Source organism: Ursus maritimus, unplaced genomic scaffold, assembly GCF_017311325.1.
Source record: "Ursus maritimus isolate PB19 unplaced genomic scaffold, ASM1731132v1 scaffold_4, whole genome shotgun sequence".
NCBI lineage: Eukaryota > Metazoa > Chordata > Mammalia > Carnivora > Ursidae > Ursus > Ursus maritimus.
Window position 1 is genome coordinate 77,603,693 of NW_024426552.1, and position 26,146 is coordinate 77,629,838.

Genomic DNA, 26,146 nt, shown 5'->3' on the forward strand with positions numbered 1-26,146 from the left:
GGGGGGGGGGGGGGGGAGGGAGGAGCTGGTCAGGGCTAATCCCTGGAACTGGTGCCCAGCTTCCTCGGAGGACAGAAGGGCCCAGGCGCCGGGGCTGTGTGTTCCCAGGTGGGACCGGCTACACCTGGGAGAGGCCCAGGAGCTAGCCCACCTCTCTCAACCCACCGCCTGGGAGCTGCAGGGAGGGAGCAAGGGGGCTGGGCTTGGAGACCGAGCCAGGCCAACAGAGATGTGTGTGCATTTTTCCTGTTGGCATGATCGTCTGCTGGGGTCTCTTTAAATATACCCCAAGTGAGGGACAGCCCTGGCCTAACCACTGCCAGCTGCAGACGCACAGCACAGGCTTGTCCTCCCTGCAGCTGGCCTTGAAACTGTGCCCAGAATAGAGCAGCTCAGCTCCCCTGCCTCTGCAGCTCGCCCTCCCGGCTCCTCCTGCCCTGCCCATGGTTCCCTCTGGGTTCAAGACACAAGGGCTCTTCCTCAACCACGGAGAGGGGCTAGTGGCCTCGTTGCAGAAGACGCTGGGGACCTCTGGTGGGGGTGGGACTGTTCAAACTACGGGTTGTTGGGGGCCTGGGGGAGCATTTCCTGTGTTCCTTATCTATCCATAATGAGTCCTTTTAGTATTTATTCATGAGGGGGGAGGTCATGGGCAGGCCATTTCTAACAGCCTGCAGGATCGGGCAGGCACCGTTATTGCATCCAGAGAGCAGCCAGAGGATGGTCCTGTGCCTTGGGATCCAGGGGAGGACAGGGAGGCCAACGGGGGCGAGGCGTGTGGGTGACAGGGGCTGGGAGGCCGCAGAGCACGACGGGTAGATGTGAGAGCATCCGGGGCCTCAGGGAGAGCAGCAGGGGAAGCTGGCGAAGTGGCCTGCTAAAGTAACCACTCCACACGACAGCCCAGGCCTGTGAGGACCAGCACGCTCCTCAGTTCGTGGCCAGTGACCCCAAGAATAACCCCTGCAGGTATTTGTACTACACATCACTGTTTCCAAAGCCCTGTGTCAGCTCATTGCGCAGTCACACAGCAACCCCGTGAGCTGCGTTGGCCAGGTGTTTTTATCCCCATTTCATGGGAAAGCAAGCTGAGGCCCGGAAGTGTAGAAGGGTAAACAGAAGGAAGAGAAAAGTACAAAGGGAAGAGGAAAAAGTCAGATGCTTTGACTGACTACCATTATGTGTCCTCATTTGACACAGGAACCCAGTGAGGCAAGTATCTCACATTTTTTAAATAAAGACACTGAGGCTCAGATACATTAAATAGCTTGACCAAGATTCTGGTCAAGCCGGAAACTAGTAAGAGAGAAGATTCTAGGTCTCCTGGATGAGTCTAGCTTAGAGCTCACTAAACAGAGATTTACCTTGAAAGTGCTAGAAACTCTGTGAATTCTTCACCATGAATGCACCGTTTCTTCCTCCTTTGTTGAATGTGGGCCCATTTGGTTCCCTCTCAGCCGAGGCAGCTAGGTGGGTTTGCTGAGAAATGCTTTAAAACTGAAGAACACACACAGCCCTAAACGGCTCTGTTGAGAAAGGAATGGGTTCGTGCTGGACCGCAGGAGAGTCAGAGTTATGCCTTCCAGTTTACAAAAGGCTTTCCCATGCAGCTTCTCATTTTAGTTTGATCCTCGGACCATCCAGGGCAAATATTCACATCGTCAGTTTAAGGGTGAGGAAGCTGAGCTGAGACGTTCAGCAACTTAAGAAAGAGCACAAAGATTAGGGGCTGAGGGGAGCAGAGCAAAGTCTATACAGTTGTGCTGTGTGTGTGTGTGTGTGTGATGCTGGCCAAAATCTGGGTGGTAAGACTTAAAGCTAACCTGAGATGATGCAGGGAAGGTCTTCATTAAAAGTCTTTCACAGGAAACAGCCTATTTCTCTGAGGCTAATGGCTTCTTGAGAAGGAGGACTAGGAGACTCAGTCGCTGCTCTGAAAGCTTACGGCCCAGCTGACAGAACGCACAACAGCTGGTTAATATAGTATCCTCACTTAACTAGTGCTAAGGAAATTGAATCCGGGGGTCCTGGGGAGCCATGTGAGCCAGATCACTCTAGACGCTGTGTTGAGCTGCTCAGAGACTCAGGCAGGGGAGAAGATAACTCGAGATCTCCCGCTCACCTGCAGAGATCAGGGCGGGCACCGTGAAAGGCGCCTCGCCGAGACACGCAAGACCAGGACGTGAGCCCTGTTCTGCTGTTAGGTCAAGTCACTTGCTGCACAGTGTGTCTGGGCCTCAGTATTCTCATCTATAAAATGGGAGGAAAGGGGGTTAGCCTACTTCCCAAGGCTATTATCTGGATTAAAGTTTTCATGTTTGTTGGGTTTTTTTCAACCTAACAATGGAGCTAAGTGCCTCACAGAATCTGCAAAGCGGCCCCAAGGGGCAGGTGTCATAATCAGCTTCCCAGAGTAGGGGATAGAAGCTGAGAGAGGGCAGGGAGCTCCCCTGAAGTCTACAGCCTACGAATGGTCAGGCCAGGCTTCGAATTCAGATTTGACCCCAAACCCTGGCTACTGACACTTCTGTTTAGAACCCAGATTCTCAACTAGGTACGGGGCCTGTGTGATCTCCTTTTATTCACATGCTTGTGTTTATTTTAACATTTCGGACGGCATTAAAAGTAGGCATGAGATTTTTTTTACGTTTATCAGAAAGAGAGCATAAAAAATATCGCACGTGCTCGCTCTGAATGCTTCCTTCCCGGTAACATGGAGGAAGGCCCATGAAAGCTCGTGTCGTTCTGGAAGATAGGTGCTCCGTAAATGGTGGTTCCCCATGACTCTCATCAGCCCTGGTCTGAGGCTTCTCGCAGAATCTCTTGTCTCCGGCTTCCCTTCCAAAGCTACCGTTAAGGTGCATTTTAATCTGATTTCACCTGAATAAACAGATAGGGGCTGGGGTGAGGGAGGGACACAGTGAGTCACCTCCCCCACCCCAGGCCCAGAATAGCTTTGGAAAGGTGCTTAGACGTGATCATAGGGAGGCGGAGCCAGCCAGGCAGGCTTCGACTAGAGCGCTTTATTTTACATGCTGTGGAAATTTTTCATTTTACTGGCTAAAAATAAGAACTTCCAAAATTCCTTGATATTTTATCTACTTTAAAACAATGTGCACAAGGGAAGGCTAGCTGGCTCCACTAATATGAATTTCTGCATGGGGAAAAGGGACGCCAGATTTGGAAGCTGCTCAGAAATATCTGTTATCCTGTATATTTTGGGAATCTGCACATCACTGCCCCCCCCCACATTTAATTGAGGATTTTTTAAAAATGCAACCAAGTCTCAAGAACAATATATCAAATACTGCCATTTTCCCCTCACTTACAAATGATATTTGTCCATATTTTGCTTTATTCCCTTCAAGCATTTGTTTAATCAAAGGCAGACGATAGTACAGCTAGAACTGAGTTCCCCCACAATTCTTTTGTGCCCTGCAATTTGCCTTTCTCACTCACCACGACATTCTCGAGATCTCTCCGTGCTCATGTTGACAAAGCTAGTTCATTGCCCCCGCCCCGCGGTGGCGAGGATGCGCAGAAGTGAGACCCTTCGCCGCCACCATGGAAATGTGAGTGGTGACCACTTTACAGAGCGGTTTAGCAACATACGCTCGACTGAAAATGCATCTGTAGACCAGATGACCCAGTAGGTTCTTTGCAACCCAGACCTAGAGCATTTCCTGCATGCAAGCTCACCAGAGGGTAGGCATGGATTTGCAGTGCAGCATTTTGTTATTACAACAAAATGAAACCAACCCAACTGACTGTGTTATTCTAACACTTTGAAGACAGTGTGAGTGGAAGTACTAAATGCCACTGAATTATACACTTGAAAATGGTTAATTCTGTGTTATGTGAATTTCATCTCAATTTTTAGACATTTACGTTTACAAAAGGAAGTGTGCTGGGCACCGTGCTAGGGAGAGTTGATCCTCCTCATGATATGGGCCTTGTCTATGAGAATCCTAAATTCTAAAACTCACATTTAGCACAACCATGTGTATTTAAAGAAGTTAATAATGAATGCATCAGATTATTTTAAGATTGGGCAGATACCTTTAGCTACTTCCTTCCAATCAAGTGCCATTATTTTTCCAAAGAGAGAAATCAAGGACTTTATAGTTGTTTTTTTTTTAAGATTTTATTTATTTATTCATTCGACAGAGATAGAGACAGCCAGCGAGAGAGGGAACACAAGCAGGGGGAGTGGGAGAGGAAGAAGCAGGCTCATAGCGGAGGAGCCTGATGTGGGGCTCGATCCCACAACGCTGGGACCACGCCCTGAGCCGAAGGCAGACACTTAACCACTGTGCCACCCAGGCGCCCCAAGGACTTTACAGTTTTAATAGCCTGGCCAAGTTCGCCCAGCCAGTACGTGGCATGAACTCCAACCGGGGGCATTCTCTTACTCTGCCTCCGTCTCCACCTGCCATAGTGCATAGTCTTAAATGAGAAGGGACGAAATCTTCAAGCACTTCAAGCCAGGCCTCTTCTGGCATTCAGACGTTCTCAGCGTGGGCAGGTAGAGCCCTTCCGAGCTTGGAGTAATGAAGATGGGAACCGGCCAAACACTTAGCCCATCAACCCAGCCGCAAATCCAAGGGAGATGAAATGAAAACATGCTCCTGAGGAAGGGAGAGGTGAGAAGAGCATTCAAAGGGATTTTCAGTTCCTGGAAATTAAAAAGGCGGCAACCTGATTATTGCGTTAAACCCTAGAGTCAAAGGGAGGCTGGAACAGGCCTTAGAGAGACATCCTCCTTCTGATCTAGTCCCTTCCTCAGTCAAGGCCAATGGCTCCATCACTCCAGCACCATCATCACACACTGAGACCACCCAAGGCAGCTCTGGCCAGCTCACGGTCCTTCCTGCCCATCGACCAGTCCTTACTGCTGCTGGTGTCCCCACCTCAGTTTCTTCCTGCTCCCTCCGACTATGCAGGCCACTCATTTCCTGATTACAAAAGTAACCCAAATTCATGGTGGAACACTTCAAACTATAGAGAGGCAGAGAGGAAAGGGAACCCACAGTCTCAGCAGTCAGGTCAGGACTGTTCTAATGCAGGCCTTATTTCAACCCTGTAAGAATATTAGCCCTTGTTTCTTTAAAACCAGATCTGTAGGAGGACCTCTGTGATTCTTCAATTTCTTACATTTTACCCATTTTCAACATAGCTCCATCCTCCCTCTGTACCTCTTTCAGCTATGTACTGGCTGCAGGTTTCCTCCACTGATCCTTAAAATCTTTCAGCCGGATAAGAAGAAATGGTTTCTGTCATTTTTTCTTACAAAATGCCACTGTCTGCTTACAGTTTCAGCCACGTAACTTTTTTCTTCTCTTAAACGACCCCTCCTTTTTTATTTCCCATAAATGTGAACCCTGTATTTCACTTCACGCCTCCGTTCATCCATATGCTCTTATTTTCTTGTTCTTTTCCATTTCCTTTGTTCTTTCTGAATTGCTTTGATTTTCTTTGTCTGAAGACTCCTGGCTATACATACTTTGTGTCTTCCAAGGACCTTGGAGTAACTTTCAAGGATGAATTCTCATGTGCACATTTTCAGAAAGCAGCGGGGAGATACATGGCACAGAGGCTAGATGAGGCCGTGGGCGGTCTCAGATGACCCCGGGTTGGGGTCATGTGACAGCATGTTGGGCTAGGACGCACCCCCACAACAGGTTCCTGGAAGATCACTAGGCTAACCTCTGCCCCAGTGAGTTTAACTTTTCTACCCTCAAGGTCCCCTATAGTGAAAGAACAACTTCCCTAAGCAATGTCTACCACAGAGATGCATCGTCCAAGTAATGACAATCCGTGAGCTTCCGTCAGTGGGGAAATGTATCGTTTCTCTTAGACTCTTTAGAATATTGGAAAGAATTCATCATCTTCATCTCCACGCTCAAGAGATTCACAAACCTCAGGGAATAGAAGCATTCTAATCCTTTACTGCTCCTACAGCGGGGTTATATGACAGACAGAGAATATTACAGATACGTCCACCTCGTTGGCTCTGGTGGCTAGGCCTTCGTTTACCTATCCTAGTGAGGTCATACACTTGCTGATCCTAGTCTTCTCCAGAGGGGGAATTAAGAAGGTAGAAGAATTGACTCTTTCAAGAAGAGCATCTAATCTAGCAAGGATCAGATAAATACCACTGTGTACACATATATGTTCTATCTCATGTCTGTTAGGATCAACAGATTAATAATAGCTGCAATCATTTACCTTGAGACAAGATCTGTCCGGACATCTTCATTTGTGTCTTATTTAATCCCTATAACAACTCTGTACGGTGTATATTATTCCCGTTATTGATACAAGGAAACTGAGTCTCCTAAAAAATAAGTAAGAACTCTAAGATCAGATGAGTTTCTGGCCCCTGTGCCCTCACAGTCCCTCCTCTCCCTGGAGGAAATGACCTCTGCATTACACTCTGCTTTCCACCGAAGGCACGTGTCCCCGAGTTGATAGTGGGGCTCCCACGTAAGGACTGGGCGTAACTAGTAGGCAGTCAGTTGTCTGAAGCAAGGTCTCTATCTTATTCATTCTGGATCCCTGGGCCTAGCACAGTGCCTGAAATGAAGTAATTGCTCTATAGTTATTCATTATAAAATTGAACCAAAGTGTGAAAAATCCCATAATTAGTGTAAGCACTAATAGAAATGACCACTTGACCAGCCTCAAGTGAGACCTTTTTGTTGGAAGCCATAAAAATAAAAGGGACCCACCTTGCCCCATTTCAAACAGAGGGGGAAGTGGCTGAGCTTGCAGCCTGGCACTCGTGCCTTCTAACTGCCTTGAGTGGGAAGTCCTCCCACGCCCATCCCTGAGCTGTTGCTAGGACCTCTGAAAGTAGCAGAGGGTCTGGGACAACTGTCAACCCAGGGCAGGAAATGCCAGAGTTCTCCCACTTCTTTCCCACCAAAGAGAGTTAAGACAGTGAGTAGGCAGAGCCCGTGCGGCAGCAAGGGTGCTGGGCGGCTGTGGGGTCCGAGGAAGTGACCCTGAAAGGCAGAGGAAGGGTTCTCCATTCTGAGCCCTCTCTTGTGGCCCAAAAGCCTACCTGCCCCTGAGCCCTGCCAGTCCCCATGGCAGTCAGCCCTGCTCTGTCTGCCAAAAAGCTGGACCCTTCAGAAAGCCCTGTCCACCCCACGTTGGCCTGAGCAACCCAGACAGACAGCAAAACCTGTTAATCTGCACCCAGAGCAAGAATACCTCAATACTCCAGTTTTGTGCTTTTTTTTTTTTTTTTTAACTTGGGGAGGGTGGAGCAGGGTATAGGAAATGGCTTTGCCTTCTGTCCAACTCTGAGGCAACCCACCGCCATGAGCTCTGAGAAACAGCAGTTTTGTTTTGGAAACTGGCACCCAGAGCAGGCTTGAGCCTGGAAATGAATTTGCCCCCCCCCCAGCTGCAATGTTCTACTTCCAGCCTCCCTGCCAACACCCCCTTCCAGCTGCCCCTCTCAAAGGCACCATTGTGCCCGCCTGGCAGAGCAACAGAGGAGGGCTGAAGAGGAAGAAAACATTTTCTGCCCATGGGATGTTCTTAAGCAGGTTGTGTGTACATGGCTTCAAGGCTGCATTCCTTGAGCCCACACAAACCTGCCAAAACGCCATCATCCCTGTCACAGATGGCAACCGCTTTCCAGTCTATCTGGCCCACCACAACTCACTGTCAGAGAACGCAGAGCACGCAGCTGGGTGGGCAAAGCTGGTGGGAGGGGGTCATGATGACACATTTTCAGCAAAGCGAGGCTGAACATAGACTGTGAATCTCTGAACGAGAAGGGGATTTAGTCCCATTTGCCACTCAACAAAAAGATTCATTCTGGCACGTTCTGATAAGGGCACATCCAGCCTCTTCCTGGATCCCCCAAGGATAGGAAGCTCACTACTTTTCCAGAGTCCTATTCCCTTGCTGGGCAGCTCTGACTTTCCAAAAGTTCTTCCCGATGTTGAACAAGGATGTGTGTCCTGTTCTTTGCCATATCCTTCCCCTGTCAGCACTTAGCACAATGCTTGGAACAAAATAGGTTCGCGGTATGTGTTTGTGGGATGCATGACTGAGTGCCCCACCTGTCTCCATCCAGTGGGCCTATTACCAGACTCTGTGGCACAGAGAACATGCCTCCTTGCTCTTCATGTGACTGCCCTTCATAGGGCTGAAGACCTGTCTTCCACGGCATCTCCTATTATCTTCACTGAGCCAACCATCCCCAGCTCCTCATGTGACTCGATGTACACACGCATGACTATCCGGACAACTCTTCTCTCGATAGATGCCCATTTTTTCCAGAGTCCTCCTTAAAATGAAGACTCAAGTCCCTTGTATCTAGCATACTCAAAAAGCGGTCTCCTAGGTAACAAAGCACAAGATGAACAGGCGTCAGGTACATGCTGTATAAGTTAGTGTGCCTTCTTGAGCTCACTGCTGGCATCTCATGGAGGAAACCTTCGGGTTCGTGAAGGCTACCGCGAACCTGCATAAACTGGGAGAAGAAGGACCTTCCTTCGTTTCACTGAGGCGCTGTTTCCTCATCTGTAAAAATGAGGATATGAATACCAACAGTGCAGGGTGGTAAGGATTAGACATAAACTATATGAAGCACCTGGTTCATAATAGTCACTCAATAAATGATACACGTTAATATCATCGTATAACCTTCGCATGTATTAGTATCTAACTGCCCATGATAGACATCGGCTCCTAAAATGACCTAAAACCGCCCCTCTGGCTGCAGGGAAGGCCGTGTCTCCTAAGATTTACCTACATGCCAGCCTTTTTTTTTTTTTTTTTTTTTGGAGTGTGGATAGTACTGGACCATCTTTCCAGTAATGGTATCACCACCCATGAACACCACTCAATTTACCACCTTTTCTTCCCTTCGGATACACATCAGATTACTGACACTAGAAACACTCTCGTTCTTCTCTAGGGAAAACAGACATCATTGTTTGCCCTGGCTGCTTTTCTTTCACTCCCAGTCAATGTCTCTCTTCTGGCCATAGGCCCTGCAGATACGCAGATAGCTGCTTCCTCCTCAGCGATGTGCTAGAGCCAGCTCGCTTGCGGGCGCGGCCGTTCCAACCCCACTCTCAGTGATGTCACGTTGGTAGCTTGAAATTGGCCATAGTGGGAGTATTTATACCACGGAACACCGCAATCAGAGCTGCTGCTGCTCCCCACACCCCAATCCTGCTGTTAAGCACTTAGCGGCATACCCCTGCTTCTGGCACTGACCTGCTGTGAGCACCTTGAGGATAAGGACTGTGTCCCATTTGGTTCCATCCCCCGGGGTCTAGCACCGAGCAGGTTTTCAACATTCTTGATAGATGAGTAAATGCTTTGTCTTCTGTCTCTTAATGTCTCTCTCATATAAATCATGCCCCATGTGCCCTAGTCTTGTTACAAGCTGTTCAGCTGTAGACCTCCCTTAGCTGTGACCGGAGGACTACTACTTGCAGACTTGGATTCACCTTCCTTATCTCTCCCTAACCTGGACATTCAGTCGACTTTATTCCGTCAATATATTCATCCTTGGAAGTTGTGGGAATTTACCTAGAAGGAAAGAAACCTCGTCAGGTTTCTTTAAAGAACACCTTGGTTTCCATTTGGGGATTTCGCCACACATTCTTTCTTTCAATTAGCCAGTAGTTATATTGGACATCTGATGTGGGTAAGACATGCCAGGTTCCATGAAAAACACAGAGCTGTGTAACATATGGTCCCTGTCCTCTGGGAGCTTAAAGTCTCCTGGAGACAGGCGAATAATACAGAGCAAAATATACATTCCATATTGGAGAGAGAAACAAAGCAATGAAAATTCAGAAAAGGAAAAGATCAGTTTCTACCTGGAGCATTGGGAAAAGCCTTATAGAGGAGATAGCTTTTGAGCTGGAAGAGTAGGATTCTAATAGTCATAAAAGAGGTGATTGGCAGTTTAGGGAGTATAGAAATAAAAGCAGGTAGACCCAACTCTGTGGCCTATATGTGGACCAGTTTGGGCTATCATGACTGGCTTTTGCCAGGGCCCAGCTCACCCTCTTCCTCAGCTACCCTCCTTTTTCCAAATCAAAGGATACCTTGGACCAGTGCCCAGCCTTCCTTCCCCATAGTCTAGGTTACATTCCAACCTGCCAGGCCAATTCACAGAGAGAACAGCCTCTCCACTTACCAAAGCAGAAATGTTGCCACTGTAAACGAGCACCCCCACCCCCACCCTCACCTGGGCCTACTGGACCCTGGAACTGTATAGGATGGTACAGGTGCTTTCCTTTTCCCTAATGCCTATCAGCATCCTGTTCCCTCAAAAAAGAGGGGTGGGGGATCTTGGTCAGGTCTTTATGTCAGCCATCCCTCTGCCCTTGTGTATATCTGAGGCTCTGACATAGAGCCCAGGCATCAAGTGAGGCCTCCCTCTCTTCCTGCCCATCCCCCCCCCAGCCCATCAGAACCCCTATTCAAGCATGTCTGGATATTGTCCACCTCTTCCTCGGCTCTCCCTCTTCCTTCCCGCTGTAACTGAAATAAATATTATTTTCCCTAGACGTCACCCAGTACTTTTCTACTTCACTCTTCAAAAGACACCCCACCCCCATTTCTCCCTCACAGGGTAGGAAAGGACTCCAGCATCATCCCCAGACCAACGTCCACCACAGTCTACAGCATCTTCTCTTCCACTCCATCTCCTTCCATCCTAGGCATTCCCAACGTCCTCCTCCCTCTGTGCATCTATCCAACATGTATTCATTGAGTATCTTCTCTGCCTCAAACATCCATGAAAATCCTTTTCCTCAATCATATTACCTTTTAAATCCCATCTTCTCTCTCCAGCCCCATGTATCCCCAAAACACATGACTGTTCTGACTCTGTTCCCTAACTACAACCCCTATTCACCCTACAGTTCCTAGCTAAGCCCTAGATCTTCCAAGAGTTAGCTGTGTAATCTAGGAAGGTCATTTAACAACTCTAGGTCTCATTGTTCTCATTCTGGTAATTAGAGATTACCAAATCTAATACTCCATCGGCTTCACCATTCTAAGATTCTGTCCTTAGCCCTTCATCCATTTGCCAAAATCCTTCTTTACAAAACCACTCATGACCTCTTGGTTGCCAGTCCAAATGACCAAGTCTAATTTCAGACCCGCTGATTCTGATTAGCTCTGTGACATTGGACCATTCCAATTTAACTTGCATTTTTCTCACCTATAAAATGAAGGGATTGGACTGAATGACCTTACAAAACTTGGATTCTGTGAGACCACAGACACAGAGAAGAGAGAGAGAGATCCTTTTTGGAGAGTGGACAGAGAAGAACTCATGGAGAAAATGACGTTTGTACAGATTCCAAAGAAAAGCACAAAAAGGGTACTTGAGTGTCCTCAAGGGTATCGTTCCACTAGGGGACTGTAATAATGGGTCTAGACATCCACTAATTAAAAGCTCTGTAACGGAAGAGTCAATTTGACCACACTGGAACCTATTAACCAATCTGGACATAACAACAACAACAACAACAACAGCAACAACGAGACAAGCAAACTCTAACCACCTAATGAGATGCACTTGGAAATACACACCCATGCTGATAAAGCAGTCTTGCCAAAGAGTCAACCCAAGTATCAACTATACTCAAATTTCTTAAGTTTAAGTGAATTAATTAATTAATTTAATTTGATTTAAAATGTCAAACCCAAATCTGATCAAGCCTCCAGATCTGTAAGTACCAACTTAGTAAACATACAGGAAATAGCCTTAGAATATGTTTAAAAGGCACCTCAGATACATAATCAGCAAAATCCAGACTCTGGAAAGCCACAGCCTACCTTCTCCAAGTGTGGTCCATCACACACAGCCCTCTGGATCTCCCGGGAGCACATAGAAATGCAGAGTCTCAGACCCTACCCCAGGTCTCCTGAATCACAATCTGTATTTTAATAATCCTGAAGTGAGTTGCATGCGCAGTTGACCCATTTCCTTCAATAAATGTTAAACTATAAGGAAAAAAGGACAGGGAATTTATAGAACAAAAGAAGCCTACGAAACATATCAAACAAATCTGTAGACCTTGCAGACAAGCCGATTATTTTTAACAGTGAGATTATCAAGGAAATTTGAACAATTACTGGATATTTGTTGATATTAAGGAATTGTCACTTTTTAAGAGTGATGATATAATATCGGGTAATTCTTTTTTTAAAGACTTGTCATCTAAAGATACATACAGAAGTATTTGTAGATGAAATGATAGAATATCAAGAACTTCCTATAAAATAATTCAGTATGGAGATGGGGAAACAAACTGGGGTAGAGTTAAAACAAGATTTAACTGTGAGTTGTTAATTGCTTAAGCTGAGATGTGGGGTACATGGGATTTATTATTCTCGCTACTTTCCTATGTACTTAGACATACCCATAATAAAAAAATTCAAAAAGAAAGACTAAGAAGGAATCAGCAAAGATGGGACCAACAAATCAAATCAAGACAAGGCAGCGCAGGGAACCCAAGAAAGAAAATGTCAAGCCGAAGGGGGCCAAATGCCCCAGAGCCATAGAGGCCTGGGTTGCACCTCCGATCTGGCCTGGGAGGGGTCATTCCAGAGAGCAGACAGACACAGGCCAACCGCAATAGGATGAAACAAAACAACCTGCGTTCCAAACCACAGAAAATCGACGTAATCCGTGGCCCCGTGAATCGAGGTTAGAAGAAGGGAGAATTTCCTAGTTGCTAAAAACTGAAACAGGTCATCAAGTAAATTATGGGATCTCCTTCTCTGAGGACCTTCAGAAATAGGATCGACAGGGCTGAAATGGAGGCGGCCTCGCTCAGCGGGGAGGAGGTTCAGATCCGCCGCCTTTTTCAGGTCACGGAGGCCGGCAGGCACTGGGGCGCGCGGAAAAGCCTGCAGCCGCAGCAGGGGAGCGTCAATGCCTCCCTCATTTCCTCTGCTCGCTGCCCCTCTCGGGGCGTACGGAGAACTTGGCGGGTCCTGGTTCTGCCCAGAGTTATGGGGATTTTAGGGATCCAAGAGATGAAGGCCGGAGGGCGGGGGGGGTGGTGGGAGGGAAGGGGGGTGGATACGTATTCCCAGTGCTTTGCATTTGCACAAAAACGCGCTCCAGCTCCCTGACCTAGTCTCCGGTTGCTTCCGCACTAGCCCTCCGCCAGACAAACCGACCAGCCCCGGCTCACAAAGAACCCAGAACTACGGGCATTGTCTTCGCAAGGGGGGCAGTGGTGAACGTGGCCGACAGCTGCAGGCCGGCGCAGCGGGGCCTGGGAGGAGGCGGGCGCGGGCCGCTCCCGGCCGGTGCTCCGGCAGATTCCTGAACCGCTTCCAAGGGCGCAGGAGCCGAGCTGGACTCGGAGCCCCGCGCCCCGCCCCGTGCCTGCAGCGCCGCCTCGGACCCAGGCGGCCCGTTGTCCCAGTGTGACTGTGAGCACGACTTCGGGCGTGTGCGCACTCGCTGCCGGGGACAAGAGCTCTCTGTTTCGGCCCCGCAGCAGGCTATAAATACCTGCGTTCAGCGCAGCCTCAGCTTGGAAGGGAGCCTGCTAGCCCAGTCCTAGGTTAGGGACAGCTAATAGTGCGCTCAGGGACCTCAGAGCTCCTTGCACTCTCCCCTGGAGCCCCTAGGCCGGAGCAGGGGGAGGGGGCCCGATGACGTCATGGAACTGGTGTAGGATTTAGCTCAGGAACCCACCTGGGAGCAGCCCTGGGGCCGATGTTCTATTTAAGACGACGGTGCACCACTCTGGGCTCCACTTTCCCAAATCCATCACGGCAGCTTGCCACCTTCCCAAGATCTAAGCAGGCTTGGGGTTCTGAAAGAAATCAATGTGGACCGTCTAGGCCAAGAACCCTGGAGAATGGGCATGCAGGTTTGGGCTGGCAAGGCGCTCACAAGCATGGGTGGGGCTAAGAGGCCATTAAAATTCTTCCAGCTACGTCTCAGGTAGTGGGACTGATTTCAGGCTGAAATATGCCTCGTGGCACAGGTAATGTTATTATTAACTGTAATAACAATGTAGACAGTTATCGGAATGCTGCTGCCTTCCAGAGACTAATCAAACCCTTGAAGTAGAAGTTATTCCACCACCCCAACCCCATTTTATAGATGACAAACTAAAGCTCCAAGAGGTCGAGGAGCTTTAACGAAGGATCAACACAACCGCCAATGTCAGAGCCACCATTTAACTCTTTGTCTTCAGGCCCAAACATGCTCTTTCCAAGACACTGCATTGCCTCTCCATTTTCGAATAGGTGCATTCCAACGGTGAGAGCACCCACTGTCCAACAGCCCCCAGGCTCTCCCATCTCTTAATTCTATTTGCCCCAGTCTGCCTATGACCCAAGACATATTGGGGGAAGGGGACAATCCATCAGAAAGCAGAGGGAGGACTGTTTGCTCTTCCGGAGAGAGGTTAAGAACTGACCAAGTTAATAGCTAACACTCCTAGCTGGTTATGACTGGAGATGGAGGGGACAGGGTACACTTAACACGGCAGCAGGGAAGAAAGGGGACTTTGTGAAACACGATGTGCCAAAGGCTGTGCTGTGCTAGTGGTACACTTTTTTTTTTTTTTAATAACAAAACTGGCAACAAGGCAAGATATAATACTATTATCCAACAGTGATGTGCTGGGCACTGCTCTAAGTACTCTGCAAGACCGAGTAGTGGTGGGAAGATTTCAATTATTCAGACAACAGCTGGAGTTTAATTTTGCTATAAGTCTAGCATCAGCAAAAGTCCCGATTTGCCTCATTGACTCTTTCGTCTCCAGAGTAGGCTCTGGCATCGGACTGCCTGGGTTTGCATCCTCGCTCTGCCAGCTTGCAGAGGGGCAAGTTATGTAGATTTGAGCAAGCACCTTAACCCCCTGTGAGACCCTGTCATTTGGGGGGGGTAGCAGTGGTGCCGTGAAGATCTCAAGAGAGACTGCGGGGGAAGGACCAGCACATTGCCCAAGAAAGCTCTTGCCAAACGTGAGCTGCTCATGCTATTATTATTACCTCCTGAAGGGAAGGGGCATTTTGGCCAACAATACATAAATTAAGATGGTGTGGAAGTAACTACAGCCAGGAGGGAAAGTGACCGTTTTGTCTGAGAGGTGATAAGGGTGACAGGAAGTCAGTGCTGGACACAGAGTTGAGCCAAGCTAATTTCAGAGAGTTTGGAAAAAAGTCTGACCCAGTGGGATTCTAGCCTAAATCCTTAAATAAGAATTTATGTATAAAGGATAGGAAGGATAGAAGATATTCCAAAGTACATTTTTAACAAATCATTAATTCCATTGGGAAGAAAAAGGAAAAGAGTTCGAAAAATCACCACCACACCAGGGAGCTCCGGGTTGGGCCCATGCTTTCAGGAGGCTGTACACGTATGTGCAAAAGCAGGGCGTGACCATGCAACCAGGTGTGAATGTACAAAAGCAACTGAGACCTGACGCTGGAGACCAAGCAGAATGTTAGACAATGACGTGAAAGAGAACATGGAAAGTATAGCTCATTAGGACTTTGCCTGCCAAAAGAATTTTTATCTTTTCCAGAGAGCGTAGCCCTAAAAAAGAAGGAAGAACAGGTGCTAAAGGTGGGTACCAGAGCCGGGGGTAGATCAATAGAGAACTAACTGGCCTTGGAAAACACATTAGAATCCTGAACAAACCTACAGCTGTCTTTCAGGGGCCCCTTTGACAAATCTAGAAAACAGAGTGGAACTCATCCAATGAGAGGCAAATGGAAAAATGCCCCAGTTTTCAAAAAATTAGAAAAGGAGATATCCCAATCCCTGCCAAGTGTCTGAAATAAATTATTAACCAAGTATTTGCACTTTGCACACAGATATTAGTGCCTTAATATGAGTTCTCTTATTCCTTTTCTGATAGAGATTGTAGGGTGGCCATTTAGAAAAATGCCATTTGGTCTCAGCACAATCTTATGTGTTAGTGGTGAGAACAAAGGATTGAGGGCTGGAGACCTGGATACTAGTCTGGTTTCACCATTAGTAAGTTGACTTCTCTGGGCCTCTTCTATGAAAGATGGGGCATGTTCTTTTAAGGCGCGCTCGTTTTTAATTTCCATGATTCCACATTGTAATGAAAAGGAGAGTGAGTGACAGTCCAATCCAGAGGGTGCAGCCCAGCAAGGCGGCCACATCTCGAGGTGTGTGTAACGCACATTGTCTGCTGTGTTAGACTGACCAAGGAGAGGGCTTGGCCCCTGGTTTTGTCCTTTATATACATGTGTTCATGACTTAGTCCCCAAATGATAGGAAGGCTATGGCAAGGGGTTGTAGAATGAAGATTTAAAATGAACTAGATGGACAGAGGGGGCTTGGGGTAAGAACCAGATGAAATTGATGGACCTAAATGTAAAGCCCTATGTCTATGTTATTTGAAAAAATACCTACACAAGTTCACAATGGGGAAGAGCTGGCTGAGAAGCAGATAATGGGCCGAGGGTCCGGGTGTCTGTGATGACCACCCATTCAAGCTGAAGCAATTCAGCTGTCACCTAGCTGCTGCCAAAGAGCTAGAGCAAGTGGTCATATTTAACAATAAGGCTAATGATAAGGGGGGACATGTGTTGCGCCTTCCATGGGCTTCCCACATTATCTCATTTCTGGGGAAATGACAGCGTGAGAGGAGCCCAGCCCCAGGATGTGCTCCTGCCCTGGTCACCTATGCCATCAGATCCTGTGACAATGCTGGAGGCCTTACAGAATGGGACCATCACCAAGAGTAGTCTGTGCAGAACAGGGCAACCAGGACAGGCAACCAGGTCCCACAGGAACAGCTGAGAGAGTTGACCGTGTTCAGCTCAGAGGAGGCACAACCAAAATGGCGGTGTGAGAGGGAGGAGAGATAAAGGGGCCATTAGGACTTCAGCTCTGACTGCCTGCCACAAGTCAGTGTATTTCCATGTGTACGTTGTGTGACTTTGGGCAAGTTACTTAACCACTTGTGTGTCTCAGTGTCCCCAAATATAAAGAGCAGATAGTCACAGTAACTGACTTCCAAGATTATTATGGAGGTAATAAGTGAGCTGTGTACAAAAGCTTACCTGGCAGATGGCAATGCTTAACACATCTGAACAGCGATGATGATGATGTCATCTTGTAGCTCGTGGGCTGTCCCCATGGAGGAGAAAGGAGGGTCATTCTCTCTGGCTTCAGAAGGGGGGCCAGGACCAATAGGTGGAAGCAGGAAGAGAGAGAATCTGCTTCAACATAAAGAGACAAGCTTTCAAATAATCAGAAGTTCCCAGTGAAGAAATGAGTTTCCAATCACCAGAGATTGGAGGACAAGGCATGGGGATGATAAGGTATCCTAAATTAGGAGCTTTGAAGAAAGCAGGAGGTAAGCAAATAGGGATGGCAACAAGCCCTTCCTTCCTGTTCCTCCTCTGTTGAGAAGTCTCTGGAAGTTCGGATTTGTAGGTCACCCCAAAGATGGTAGATTTTGGTTGCATGCTTTTCATTTTTCCTGCTTCCTAATAAGTAAGATAAAGACCTTGGGCTTTACAGTCAAATTCCCTAACTTAGAATCCTTGCTCTTTTATATATCAGCTGTACAACCTTGGATAACTTAACTCCCCTCTCTGGGTCTGGTTGTTTCCTTCTGAAATGAAGTAAACTACAGCAACAACAATCAGAACTAAAACATTTCTTGCTGCATTGGTCAACAGTATGCCAAAAGGAGGCTGACCTTATAGATATTTGAGACAGGCAGATTCAAGCCTTCTGGCGCTTTGTACCTGGTGGGGGATGCGGGTGGTGGAGAACGGATAAAGAAACTGCAATGTCAGCAAGCACAGGGCCAAAACTGCACTTAAAAATGTAGATACGGGAGACAGGCGAATCCTGAAAACCTTCCAAATCTTTCCTCTTTATTATTGAAGTATGCTTGACACACAATGTTACATTCGTTTCAGGTATGCAATATAGTGATTCAACAACTCTATACCTTATGCTGTGTTCACCGCAAGTGTAGCTCCCATCTGGTACCATGCAACGCTATGACAGTACCATGGACTGTATTCCCCATGCTGTATTGGAAAGCCTTCCAAGTCTTCGCATCTTGTCCTTACCACAGGAGGGATAAAATAATAGGGGGTGAAATGAAACTTGTCGGTCCTTTGTTCAGAATCTGCTATGTATTAAGTTCGGGGCTCAGCGTCCCACCATATCTTCACGAAATGGTTATGCAGGGACAGAATTGATGATAATGAGGTTGGACCAGAGGACAGGTTTGCAGTTGTCTTGAGAACCATCCCTAAAGCCCTTCGAGATCCGTAGAGGATCTCTGAAGCCTTGTACAGCTGTCCTCAGAGCTGACCAGGATTACATCTCCCCAACCCACCACAGGGGCCAAGGCATTAGGTCCCCGCCACTTTGCCCAAGATTGAACATCTGACAGAGGCAAGGCTGCTCGCTGAGGGCCCCTCGCACCCTTCCTGAGAGCCCCCACCACACACACACACACACACACACACACACACACACACACACAGAGCACCTTGGGTCGGCGTACACCGAGAACACTAACCAATGACCTTTTCTCTCTGCCCCTCAGTGTGACGGGGTTGGGGTAGACCTGAGCAACATCTTCCTTGAGGGCATTGCCATTCTCAACATTCCCAGCATGTATGGTGGCACCAATCTCTGGGGAGAAACCAAGAAGAACCGGGCTGTGATCCGGGAAAGCAGGAAAGTCGTCACTGACCCCAAGGAACTGAAATTCTGCGTCCAAGGTAAGCAAGGCATGAGGAAAATTGCTCTAGGTCGGCGCCCCAGTGAGAGGGGCATTCAGGTGGGTCTGTCAGCAAACTGTATCAGGGCCCACAGCAGGCTCTAGAAGGTCCTACAGCCCAACAAGGACCCGTTGCTCTGGGGATATGCCGGCTCATCATCCCTATTGTTGCAATCTTTACAACCTAACTGAGAAGAGAAAATTAACAAGAAGGGAGCCTTAAATGACAGTCAGTCGTCAAACTGGGATGCTGAGGTCAGGAGTCAAACGCTGCTCTCAAGGTCACCAGTGCCCTCCAGTAACAAACCAAACAGTCAGTTTTCACACTTGGTCTTCCTTCACTCAGCAGCCGCATTTCACCCAATCCCTCCCTGTTCTGCAAATACTGTTCACTTGGCTTCTAGGATTCCACGGGTTCCTATTTTCCTGCTCCCACTGGTTACCCCTTTCCAGTCTCTTTCACTGATTCCCCATCCCTCTAATCTCTTGGTTCTGGCGGTCCACAGGCAAGGGCCTCAATCCTCTTTTCTGTCTGTACTCACTCTTTTGATGACCTCATCCAGGCGTGAGACTTTATTTAAATACCACGTGAGTGTCAGTGACTCAGCATGCCCAAAACCGAACTCCTGATGTCCCTCCCACAGAACTTCTCCACCCATAGCCTGCTCCCATTTCGGTTGATGTTAACTCCAGCCTGCCCGTTGCTCGAGCCAAAACACTTGGCACCATCCTTGACTCCTTTTTATCTCACACCTCCCATCCCACCCATCAGAAAATCTGTGAACGCTACTTTTAAAAACACATCAAGGATCCAGTCATTTCTCACCCCTGCATTTCTGCCTCCTTGATCTGAGCCACCTTCCCCTGTCCTCTGGATTACTACAAATGCTCCTAACTGTATTCCTTGCTTCTCCCCCTGCTCTGTGGAGTCTGTTCTCACCACTGCATCAGAGGACCCCTGGGAAAATATGTCAGATTATGCCACTCTGTGGCTCAAAACCCTGCAGCGGCTCAGAGTAAAAGCCAAAGATCTATATGTGGCCCAGAGGGCCCTAGATGGTCTGGCCTCATGTTACCTTAGTAACTTCATCTTCTATTACTCTCCCCCTCGTCCCTCTGCCTCTGTCACCCTGGCTTGTCTAACACAGCAGGTTGCTTTTATGGACTGACTATACTTTCTGACTGGAGCAACTGGGAAGTATGCCTTAGAAGCCATCAGCTGGACCTTCCCCTGCCAACCCATCAGGATACAGAACACACCTTCACCCCTGTACCTTACCAGCCATTTCCACCAACGAACCAAGTGGGAACTCAATCAGAGTACCTGGGCAGCTCTGATTCCTCTGTGGTTTGGATGAATGGCCCCCACTGATCCTCAGGGGTTCTCAGTGGACTGGTGAGCTGAGGGAGGAAAGCCGTGTATGAGGGTACAAAGATACCACATCAAAAGGCAGGAGACCAGGCTCTAGTCAAGTACTGGCACTAACCTGTTTTTGGCATCTCGGTTTTCTTTGCTGTAAAACCAGGATCTCATGTAAAATTTTGATAGCTTGAATGAATGGGGTTGAAGCAGATCATTGGTTCTTACACCGGGCCTGCTTGTTGAAAATGAAGATTTCTGGCCCCTATGGTACCCAGATCTACCTAATAATTACCGGGTTGGTTCCTGGGAATCTAAATTTGTAATGAGCTCCCCAGACAACTCTGATGGGCTGCCAGGTTTGAGAACCACTAACATAGGCAAAGTATGCATGGATCTGGATCTCTGTTCTTTGATGTCCCTGGACGACAAGTGCTAAGACTGGATATGATCCTACCATAGAAGAAGACAAAACTTGGCTGACCATCAAAGGGAGGGGTTACTTGCTTATTTCAGACCGTCTATTAGAACGTCAGATTGTTCTATTCCAAGGCAAGGTCATCGAGAGGCATCATCTCCACACCTCCAGCCTTTAAGAGAAGACTCAGGAATTTTTATTTCTCTGTTGCCCTCTTAAGTCCCCTTTATTTCACACAGTAAACTTTTCAATTTGTATAAATTATTAAACTGAATAATGTGTTCCTCCTTCCTCCCTTGGCAGGGGAAGTTGTGGGTGCTAGCAGAGGGTGGGGGAACCATTGGAGGTTGTAGAAAGTTTGTACAAATTTTCCCACCCTGGTGCTCCTACCCCAACCCCCACCCTGATATCCAGTTCCAGCAGAACAGAATCGGGAGAATCCCCCCCCTCTCCCAGGGAGTGGGGAAGCTCTTGCTGAGGACACGTTCTGGTTAGGATTCAAGGACTTACCTTCTCCTTACATATCTGACCATGTATCTTCCCCTTCCAGCAAGAGTAATGTGTCTGCTGATCACTCCTACTCATCATCTACAGGAACTCTCTTCCCCAAATCCCCCTTTCCCACCCCCAGAATGTGCTTTCAGAGCTAAAAACAAAGCTACTTCCTCATCTTTAGCTGAGGACATGAGTGGATCAGAGCAGAGGCCCAAGAGGGGCCTGGCTTCTGGGGTTTACAGAGACAGTGGCATTGAGGTTTTTTTTTGAAAGGACCATGATCTCATTTATGTTGAGACATTAATGGGGGAAAGCTAAAGAGACAACCTATTTAGTAGAAGAGCATTGGCCTGGGAGTGGAGAGACCTGGGTTCCAGTCCATCCTCTGCCTCTCACTAGTGTGTGATATTGGGCAAGTCTTTCACCCTGTTGGGTTTCAGTTTTTATCTGTAAAATAGGCAAATGTGACAATCACATAGGCTCCTATAGATCATAAGTTCCTTGCAGATCCAGCAAATTAAGGCATGGCCAGGTTTCAGCCTAGGTGGGCTCCTTGGCAGGCTCTTTTCATCTTTCAGAGTGTTTTGTTTCCCAGATTTTAGGCCAGCTGCTAGGAAGGTGGGAATCTCTCTCATCGGGCTCTTCATTTGCTGGGATTCTTTACTCCTTGGCAATTTCATTGGGATTGGAGGTGAGGAAGAAGACAGGAGAGAGCAGTGGGTGGGAAGCAATTTCTCTTAGGAGGAATAAGGGGAAATGACACTAGAAGGGGTTACTGTCAAACCTCCTCATCACAGATCAATCTTTCTCCTTAGAAAAGCAATCCAAGAAATAAGGTCGTTCAAAATGAGCATGGAATGAGTTCTATAAAAACATTGCCTAGTCAGAACGCAATGAGTGCTGGGAAAAGCACCAAGCTTGCAATTGAATGACTTGGGTTTACATTGAGCTTTACACCTTCCGGTTTTATAAACCCAACTTACTGGGAGTCTCAGCTTCTTCATCTGTAAAATGGGTATAATAATATCTAACTTGTTATGAAGATGATGGGTGTGAAAGTGCCTGGAACATAGTATAAGCTCAAACTTTAAAAAAAAAAAATTACCCTTCACCTTTCATCCTGGCTTATTCTGGAGCATACCAGTTGATTTCTGATTTTGAAGTTCTTCATTTTAGCATTGCCATCTTCCTGTACTAGCAATAAAAAAGAGCAGACCTCTTGCCAAAGTCCAGCCCAGTCTTTGTCCTAGCCCATTAAATTTATATCATCAATTGTACTGACATCTCCTTTCCTAGACCTTTCACGTTCCAAGCATGGAGGCTGGGGGTTAGTCATCTTTGTATCCCCAGTGCCTGACGCAGTGTAGTTAGTCAAAACAAGGTTGCTGGATAATGAGCCGTACGTGGGCATTGGTTCTTTTTCGTTTTTGTAACACCAATAAGAGTAGTGATAGATAGTCTCTTATATTTGCATTTCATTTTGGCTTACATACAGTTTTGCATATATTAACTTCATGTGATCCTAACCAGAAACCCATGAGCAAGGTTATACCCACTCCCTTCCATATCCCTATTTCATAGCTGGGGAAAAACAGAGGCCCAGAGGAGGGGCCCTCTTATACAATTTACATCCAGTGGTAGTAACCAAGTCCATGATTCCTAGTTAGCCTCCAGTGGCTAGTACCCAACCAGAAAATGTATTTGAAAATCCTACTGCTTATATTGTACAAGCCAGACACTCAGAAAGCAGGAAATGTTTATATACCCGTCCAAGGAAAGGCTCCACATAGACTTGTGTAAATTCTGCTCCTCCTCTAAGGCCTATGTCAAGGGCTATCTCCTTTCTGGAGCCTATGAGGGCACCTCTGGAAGTGAATCCAGCCTCTGCATTCCTAGGGCACTTGATTTTACTGTCTTGACAGTACACTGATTATGGGTCGCCCTGTTTCATGGGTGTGTATATCCTTGTCATTTCTTTCTTCTGCCAGTACCTGGAAAATGGGGAGCAGGTGGTCCTCATCTTTGTGTTCCCTTCAAAGCCTAACATCCTACCTACCTGCTCACGTTGTTCTTCAGAAATGTTTTTTGGAGGGAGGGAGAAGGGGAGGGAATCTTGCCTTTGGTCTGCCAGCATAGTGGCCCGTGGATTCTGGGGCTGGATAGGAACAGGCACTCGGTGGAAAATCTTGGGGGGAAATAAAGTATTTTAAAGAGTTACATGTGGGTATTTATGAGGCTGAGAGTTTCATCTCGTGATACCATTAGACTCAATTGATAAGTAAGTTGTGCCAGCTATCTGCAAATAAGTAATTCAGATCTACCTTGAGGACTTGGAATCAATGTAGGATAAGGGACAAAACATTGAGCTAGAAGTTGAAAGACCCGGGCTTTCCCACCACCAGTCACATGACGTTGGTGAAGTCATTAAACCTCCCCAAGCCTCCATTTCAACTCATACAAAATGGAAACAATTATAGTCTCTCTCACTCAGCATTGTTTTGAGGGTTAAATGAGATCACTCATGTAGAGCATTTAGCAGAGTGCCTGGAACATGGGGAGCACTTCGATCGATAGTAATCAGAGTTATTGTTAAGTGATAAATGAGAGTGATAAATATTTAGTGTATGATAAGAAAGGGGCCAGAATTTTTTTAAAGATTTTATTTATTTGAGAGAGAGAAAGAGAGAGAAAGAGCATAAGTGGGGGAGAGGGGCAGCGGGAGAGAGAGGGAGAAGCAGACTCCCCGCTGAGCAGGGAGCCCGATATGGGGCTTGGTCCTGGGATCCTGGGATCCTGGGATCATGACCTGAGCTGAAGGCAGACTCTTAACCAACTGAGCCACACAGTCATCCTGAAAGGGGCCAGATGTAGAGTTTTGTTCTCTTAAGCTCTGATTATTTTTAAATTACCTGTGGCTCTGAAAACCTGTATCTCTAGGGTTATTTGTTGGCTCTGTGCTTAAGCTGGTTTGGCTCTTGCTTCCAATATGAGAGCTAACCCCTGAGCTGGCTCTCCAGTGAAGCAAGATAAGGGTAAGGGTGCCAAGTCTTGAATCCAGGTGAAGCACCAAGGGCATGACACAAAGCTGGACCAGTTCCTGGAAGGCTGGAGAGTGAAGCCCTGGGAAGTTCTGCCATTGTTTCTCTCTAGCCCCACCCTAGGTATGGATGAGAGGACTTCCTACACATTTTCTCACATTCTTCACTGAGCCTCATATCTGTCCCAGTCCAGCCTTTGGCTTACACCAGCAATAGCCTTGAGGCCATGTCACCCACACCTAAGCCCCTCTGTCCATCTGCTATTAAAGCAACACTTTCCTCGGTGATTTCTTAGTCAGTCCTATTTGAACTGCAAACAGAGTATGCTATATGAGGTTCTAAGCAGAGAGGACAAAAATCTCCCCAGATTTTCATTGGTAATAATTTTTGTAATACCGGGTAAATGAAGACAGGGAGACAGACCAACATCGGTAGAGTGTGTATACTTCATGTCAGTTTTCCAGCAATGGGGACAGGCTTTCTCTCATCTATTCAACACACACTTATGAAGCACCTATCAAGTGTCAGGCACCAGGGGACAGTGATGAGCAAAAACATAGTCCCTGTAGCCATTAGAGAGCCTGGGAGCCAGGCCTCAATAAAATAATCCAACAAATAGGCATCTAATTAGGATCTGTGATAAACAGCAAAGAAGGAGATTTGCAGGCCTACCTTAACCCCCAGCGAGGCCAGCCAGCCAGTGTGGGGCTCACAGGAATGCCTCCCTAGCCTCGTACTTGAACCAACTGAGTAGGCATCACACAGGTACCCTCCTAGCAAACACAGAGTCCTAAATCTGCCCAGATGCAGATGTCTTGCCTGGGAAGGGGAAACCTTGCCACTTCAGCTAACTCCACTACTTCGCAGGCACACATGGTTCCATCTGCCTTTGCGCTGTGCCCATGTGGATTTTCACGGATTGTATGGACCGTACCCTAAATGTCAAAGCAAGGGAATGGCCTGCTATCCAGCCATCTCAGGCTCACGTTCCCAGGTGAGGAGCTAGAGCTCAGATGAACCAACAAAATAATTGTGAGCTTGTGAGTTCCTTGCGTCTCAGGGCTTTCTTTTCACTTGCATGAAACCATAACAGAAGGTGGCCTGTTGGGTTCAGGAGCTGTCCAGAGTTGCAGGTTCCCAATCTTCCCGTTCGGTGGGGAGCTGACCAGAAAGACAGTCATAATGAGCAATAGTCAGCCACTTACTACTCATGGGGGTTGAGAGAAAGTAGAAATGTTCCAAATAAGTGTGTGTTCCGCAGAGGTCTCTTGGACCAAGGTTTCTCCTGGGGGCTGAGGTAGAGCAAGGCAAGTGATCCCTAAAGAGCCTGGGGGTACTTGGGTGTGCACTGGGACTCCCCTCAGTGCTGGGGAGTAACCATGGCAACCTACATGTCATTCCTCTTAACCCATTACTGGCCTACAGAGAGACTCCCTGTTGCTTTTCACAGGAAATCACAGCATTGTCTTTCAGTCCTTCGGGGTCCCACATTGGAATCAGCATGCCCCAAATGAGGCATTACCTTCTTTACACACCCTCCCCTTCTCCTAAAGCCCACCACCCCTGCCCATGCTCCTTGCCTTGTTAATGGCATCATCTGTGGCCCACACTAGAGCCCCACAGTCATGCATTTCCCTTCACAGCTGGCTTGTGGAACTCTCCTACAATTATTTCCTTACCTGGTGTCTCCCACCTGACTATGAGCTCCTCAGCTCCAGATGTCATAGTTCTTTCAGTATTCTTGTGCCTGGCACAATCCCTGAGACCTCAAAAGGGCTTATTAATATTGGTTGACCAAAAGCACCAGGGACGGGGACACCTGGTGTGATGAGGTAGGGAATTGTGTTTGAGTTGATCTCTCAGCAAAGTGGAATCTGTGGGTGTAGTGCTGGGGCACAACGTCCCAGGGCCTCTGTGTCAGCACCAGCCTCTACCGGAGGCCAAGAGGTCCACCTCCCAATCCTCACTCTTCCCTTCTCCAAGCCCCTGTCTGTTCCCAGCTGACCGTACATCAGGTGTGGCTCTCAGGGCACCTGTCAGAGCTGCCCGCTCAATCTGCAGGTTAGGCCAGGTAGGC

The 26,146-nt window shown here is 47.6% G+C and overlaps 1 protein-coding gene and 1 long non-coding RNA gene across 5 annotated transcripts in view; one reads left to right on the forward strand and one right to left on the reverse strand.

Annotated features, from left to right (window-relative positions):
• The window catches only part of DGKG (diacylglycerol kinase gamma), a 191,326-nt gene that overhangs the window by 136,781 nt on the left and 28,399 nt on the right, over nt 1-26,146 (forward strand). For both annotated transcript variants that reach the window (XM_040621478.1, XM_040621479.1), the window contains one exon: nt 18,582-18,759. In XM_040621478.1, the coding sequence (XP_040477412.1) occupies nt 18,582-18,759 (178 nt within the window). The remainder of the gene's footprint in view (nt 1-18,581; nt 18,760-26,146) is intronic.
• On the reverse strand, nt 4,273-20,537 carry LOC103676059. Of its 3 annotated transcripts, XR_571994.2 has the most exons (7): nt 20,246-20,537; nt 20,038-20,159; nt 18,555-18,670; nt 17,973-18,091; nt 17,071-17,226; nt 13,712-13,832; nt 4,273-4,628 (listed from the first exon to the last, which is right to left on the reverse strand). It is a non-coding gene; the product is annotated as an uncharacterized LOC103676059 (long non-coding RNA). The 3 variants fall into 3 exon arrangements; XR_571995.2 differs by lacking the exon at nt 13,712-13,832 and having other exon boundaries at nt 20,083-20,159; XR_571993.2 differs by lacking the exon at nt 13,712-13,832.